Source organism: Telopea speciosissima, chromosome 7 (assembly GCF_018873765.1).
Source record: "Telopea speciosissima isolate NSW1024214 ecotype Mountain lineage chromosome 7, Tspe_v1, whole genome shotgun sequence".
NCBI lineage: Eukaryota > Viridiplantae > Streptophyta > Magnoliopsida > Proteales > Proteaceae > Telopea > Telopea speciosissima.
Window position 1 is genome coordinate 19426609 of NC_057922.1, and position 6063 is coordinate 19432671.

Genomic DNA, 6063 nt, shown 5'->3' on the forward strand with positions numbered 1-6063 from the left:
CCCCCCACAGACCCACATCCTAGAAGTGTAAAAACCACCATATCTAACTCACTTCGTGTGAAAAACGACCATCACACAACCAGATTGCAACTTGTTCTTCGTTTTCTTCCTGTTCTTGTTTTATTTGCTCTCAGGTCTTTTCAACCACCTGGAATTGGTCCTCCAAATGATATTTATCTCTTACCGGGGCTGAGGCAATTTCAAAATGGGTCCCATTTGCTTTTAGTACAGAGTACTACTGTTCTTCACTTTCCAGAGAGTGAATGGTGGAAGTGGACATGGGCACTTATGAATTAGCTCAGACTTTCTAAACCCAGAAAGCTTTTAGGCTTTCACTAATATTAGTCTGCATAAAGGACAAATATGATGATGGTTTGTCTGAGTTTGAGTTTGAGTTTATTTAAGTGAATCCCCCCTCTTCAAGAAGAAGATAGAGGAGGGAGGGACAGGGAAGGGATCAGACCCTTGGTTGTTTTTGTTTCCTCCGTAGAGACAGTTGAGAGATGGGCAGTTTACTCTACTTCTTGTTCCTTTTCTGTCAGTTGCTGCTGCTTCCTGGGCTATCTTCTTCTCATCCCTTATGCACCAACTCATGTGGGTATTTCTTATCTCTTTCTCTGTTTTAACTTTTTTTTTCAAATCGTTTGTTAATGTAATTTTTGTTTCTTCTTGCGAATCGTTTCTGATACTTTGTTTCTATTCTGAACCTGAATGTTGAGCTTCTTTTAGCGGCACCTTTTACTCTGAAGGCACCTCTGACCTTCTGTCCTTATAATGGAAGTGTCTGTTGTGATTCTGCCAAAGATAGTCAGTTGCAGAAACAGTTTCAATCGATGAACATCTCAGATCCTGCCTGTGCCTCTATGATGAAATCTCTTCTTTGTGCGGTAAAGTTGATTAGTAGTAGCCCTGTAGGATTGCTTATGATAAAAACTATAATTTGTTCTTTGAAAAACTCCTGGGCGTTCTGTAGTCTGTACTGATTAAACTGTCAATCAAACATGTTTTGATTGTTGAATTTTTTTTTATTTATTTATGTAGAAACCAGCCTCCCTCTAATAATTCATTTTACATTGTTTGCAGAAATGTGATCAATTCTCTGCACAGCTATTTAAGATTGAATCTGGGTCTCGGTCAGTTCCAGTTCTGTGCAACTCCACCATATCAGTAGATTCAACCCAATCTAACAGTGCAGCAAATGACTTTTGTGGAAATGTCTGGGATACATGCCAAAAAGTGTCTATGTTGGGTTCGCCCTTTGCTACTGCATTGCAAGGTAGTGCTGGAGTACATGTGAACACCAGTTCTTCCAAATTAATTGATCTTTGGCAGTCTAAAAGTGATTTTTGCCATGCATTTGGTGGACCTTCTGCTAAAGATTCAGTATGTTTTAATGGTGAGCCGGTTTCACTGAATAATACTGGAACCATACATCCCCCCAATGGTCTGTGCCTTGAGAAAATTGGAAATGAAAGTTACATCGATATGGCTGCGCATCCTGATGGTTCTAACCGTGTGTTTTTGGCTGACCAAAAAGGTCGGATATGGTTGGCAACTGTTCCAGAAGCAGGATCTGGGGGAACATTAGGACTTGATGAATTAAGTCCTTTTCTAGATATATCAGATCAAGTACATCTTGATACCCAATTAGGGCTGATGGGTATCTCATTTCATCCAAACTTTGTGAACAATGGCCGCTTCTTTGTTTCATTCAACTGTGACAAGGCTCAGTGGGGTGGATGTTCTGGGAGATGTTCATGTAATTCAGATGTGAAGTGTGATCCTTCAGTTCTTGCTTCTTTCGCAGGGGATGCTCCATGTCAGTATTATAGTATTATCTCAGAATTTACTGTTAATGGTACCACATCGCAGCTTTCCTTGGTATGCTTCTATAATATTTTCATGTATATTTACACAATTGCTACCATGGAAAATCTGATGGATTTCTATGATGATCAATTTCCAGGCAACAAGGGGCAATCCGTCAGAAGTTAGAAGGATCTTTACCATGGGTCTTCCATTTGCAGCTCATCATGGGGGCCAGATTATCTTTGGACCCTCTGATGGATATTTATACCTTATGATGGGAGATGGTGGGGGTGTTGGTGACCCTTTCAATTTTTCCCAAAACAAGAAATCTTTGCTTGGAAAGATTATGAGGTTCGATGTAGATAATATACCAAGTGAGTATCATTAACATCATTCTCGGTAGTTCACCTTCTTTGCCATTGTTAGAACTCTCTTCTTCTTCCCACGTTCCCTTGCTGTCAATGATGATTTGATCACTGGTCCAGATATTGACTGTAAAGCATATTTGGATTTTTCACTCTTTCCATTATGCTTCAAATTGGTTGCACATTGAAAGCACGTATTAGAAGGATCTCAGTCCTAAACTGTGAAGTTGAGGTGTCTTCAGTGTACCATCTAACAGATATTGTTTGTAACTATTATTTTGCTTATTAATGGAAACTGCTTGTCTCTTTGAACTGAGGTTCGAAGAGGGATCCCACTCACAAATAATGCAGTATGGTTTTCAGCGGGTTTACCACTTTAGGTTCCAGTCAACTATTTGGGTTGGCAATATGAACCCTGTACCTCTATTCCAGTCAATGAACAATCATATCTTGTATATGTCCTTTGAAAGCATTAACTTGCTGTAACTTATTCCCTCACCTAATAGGGCATCACACCTACATTTCCTCAGATGCAGACCTATATGAGTTTTCACTGTTAGGCTATGCACTCATCCATATGTTCTCATATTGGCCATGTTTATTCTATGGATGTGTTATTTCTTTATTTTCCAACTATCTGCTTCAAGAGATTTCTCCCTTGGTTCATTGGTATGTTTACTCACTTCAGACAACTTTATATTGTTACGATTATCCTTAGGGAGGGACAGATTACAGCAAAAGTCACCCATAGAGTCCTTATCTAGGTGAATTACAATTGACATAGTTGATTTATTGTGTAGAATTGTTACTAATGTATGATTCATTAGTCAAAAAGGGTCCAAAATATGATTTCTGGCTTGAAATTAATCAATTATTCCAACTTTTGGAATTGATGATCTCAACATGCAGAAATTTACAAACTTACAATTAATCATGGCAAAATAGGAATTATTGAAGTTCAATGAGAGTTACTAGACTGTATAGATTGACATTGCTTACCTTGTGGAACATGGGATTGTTATTTATGAACTGCTGTTAAGAGCCATCAAGACATAATTGTTGACTGAACATAAGCCATCGATATTTCCTAAATCTGATTCTCATTTCCCACATAATTTCTATCCCTACTTTATAACAGAAAGGCAATGCTTAACTATATCATTGGAGCCTAAACACATTCTGTTTTCTCCAGAGCTAATATGGACACTTTGTACACATTAATGTTAGTTTTGAATTGGATGGATGCCCAGTAATTGACTGTCCTCTTCTTAATTATGTTGTTTACGAGGAAGAGAAACTGATGATGTAAAAGAGACATCGTTAGTCCCATAAATCTATTGTTCTACTGTATGTGCACTAATGCAGAGAGAACCTGCTAGGGAAGTTTATTTTCATTCTATCGTTCCTCTTCTCCTCTTGCAGGCTACTTTAGTGTTTCTTTTTGGAAATTTTAAACAAATTTTGTTTTTCCATCTCAATTTTCTTAATTATGGTCTCTATTGCAAAGTGTATGCAACATGTTGATAAACAGAAATGTTTTCTTGTAACTCTTTAACAGTTACTACCCAGTGGATATAATTCCCTTGGTTTGCATTTTCTATTAATTTGAACTGGCAGTTTTGCATATCTGTTCGTTGTCCCTAATTTCGACGGATTTGTTTCTTCTATTGTTCTTGCTGATTAAAAAGTTTCTGCCAGTTTATAATCTTCTAATGGTATTAAATTACACATGACTAGCTCCAGCTGACTAGGATCAATGGTATATGAAAGTCACCGCAGTAGATAATAAACTCCATCATCCTGTCCATGGTTTTTTTTAATGGTTTAGGAAAAATCTAAGAAACTGGTTCGTAGCATGTACTAACCAGTAAATTTACTATCTTCATAGATATTTTATTATTATTATTTATTTTGGGCATATCAGATTTTTCACTTATATCCTTGTGATCTAGACTGATAATGGCTCTTCATATCATACTGTGGTCTACCTTGTCAGTACCATATTTCTCCTCTGTGAACAGAAGTGTGTCTCTCTCTCTCTCCTTTCATTGTGAAGCAACAGGGACAACGAACTATTGTGACTGGTTGGAACATATCTTATACTTTCTATACCGTTCTTTTCTTACTTTGGGTTTATATTTACAGGTGAAAATGATATAATTGATCTGAATCTATGGGGAAACTATTCTATCCCCAAAGATAATCCTGCTTCTGAAGACAAGGAATTGCAGCCTGAAATTTGGGCCTTGGGCCTACGGAATCCTTGGCGCTGTAGTTTTGATGCAGAAAGACCTTCATACTTTATCTGTGCAGATGATGGCCAGGTTCATAAACTATTTTTCTGATATTTACTTCCATGCCCTGACTTAAATCTTTTGTTTTGTTTCTTTCTTATGATTCTCCTTTGAATTTTCAGACAAGTATATAATTCCCGCTGCAAACTTTGTTGTTTATTCTCAGTATGAGAAAAATGATTCTCCTGCATATAGTTGAATTAGATGTTCACAGATGGCCTATCTGATCCATCTTTCTCAAAAGGGTATACGCACACTTACCTTAAAGGTCTGACACAGGCTTTTCTAAAGGAGGGGGTGGGGGAAGGGGACACCAGGGATCCAGAAAGGTTTCTCCCATCACTTTAAGGGCTTGAAATTTAAAAGAGCAAGGAAAATAGGCTGATGGCTAAGGGGATTTAAGTGGATTCTAAAAAATTCCTGTCAGAAACCTCAGGGAGGCAAGTGAAGTTTACCTTTCTAAAATCCATGATACCAACTCCATAGTTGCAGCTTGCGTGAATGGAAGGGAACAGCTGTTAGGGAGAAAAAGTTGTCATTTCTGTCGTCTCTCAGTGTCACACGTACTGCATATAGTTCTAACAGTTTTTTTTTGGTTAGCAAGTTCTAATAAATTTTATCCAACTGCTTATGTCCCATCAGCTTCTTCTTGAGGATTTGAATGATTTATTAGTTCTTAATCATGAAATCAACTTGGAGTCTTAACAGGATAAATATGAAGAGGTGGATGTTATCACAAAGGGTGGGAACTATGGATGGCGTGTGTATGAGGGTCCCTATACTTTCAATCCTCCACAATCCCCTGGAGGAAATACATCTGCCAAGTCAATCAATCCCATCTTTCCTGTAATGGGTTATGATCACTCTGCTTTGAATAACACTGTCGGATCAGCAGCAATCATAGGTGGCTACTACTATCGGTCCTTGACTGATCCATGCACATATGGAAGGTAAGTTGGGTTTTTCTATTATCCAATTTGATGATTTTGTGTGGCTAGAATTATCCTTTTATTCATCTGAATTATGATTCAGGTACATATATGCGGATTTGTATGCGGGTGCTATTTGGGCTGGTACTGAAAACCCAGAGAACAGTGGAAATTTCAGTAGCAGCCAGATTCCTTTCAGTTGTGCTCATGACTCTCCAATCCAATGCACCTCCACAGAAGGAAGTCATATCCCTACTTTGGGTTACATATTCTCATTTGGGGAGGATAATAGAAAAGATGTTTATATTCTGGCGACCAACGGTGTGTACAGATTTTCAAGTCCAAGTCGCTGCAACTATACATGCTCAAAGGAAAATGTTAAGAGTCCGAGTACTTCAAATTCCCCTCCATCTAAGATCCCATTAAGGAAACAATTTTATGATCTGGTGCTTTTGGTCTCTTCATTGATGTTTCTACTAGGTTTTACATGCTGAGCCTCTTGTCTGATTTTTGTTTCTATACCAGGAGAATCTTGTGGAAGAGAAAAAAATTTAAATATATATATATATCGATGTGCCTTAAAAAATGTGGAGAAATCTACAGGCATTGGAAGACCCGAAGGATGTGGTCTGCTTGCAAGGGGAATGGTGACTCCCAACTTGATTA

At 38.0% G+C, this 6063-nt stretch overlaps 1 protein-coding gene across 1 annotated transcript; it reads left to right on the forward strand.

Moving 5' to 3' along the window:
* The first annotated feature begins 457 nt into the window (after window positions 1–457).
* Window positions 458–6063, forward strand: LOC122666689 (HIPL1 protein-like). The gene is made up of 7 exons (XM_043862733.1): window positions 458–594; window positions 730–887; window positions 1084–1881; window positions 1967–2183; window positions 4320–4498; window positions 5177–5418; window positions 5501–6063. Exons 1-7 carry the CDS (start codon window positions 504–506, stop codon window positions 5889–5891), a joined length of 2076 nt encoding a protein of 691 aa, XP_043718668.1. The 5' UTR covers window positions 458–503; the 3' UTR covers window positions 5892–6063.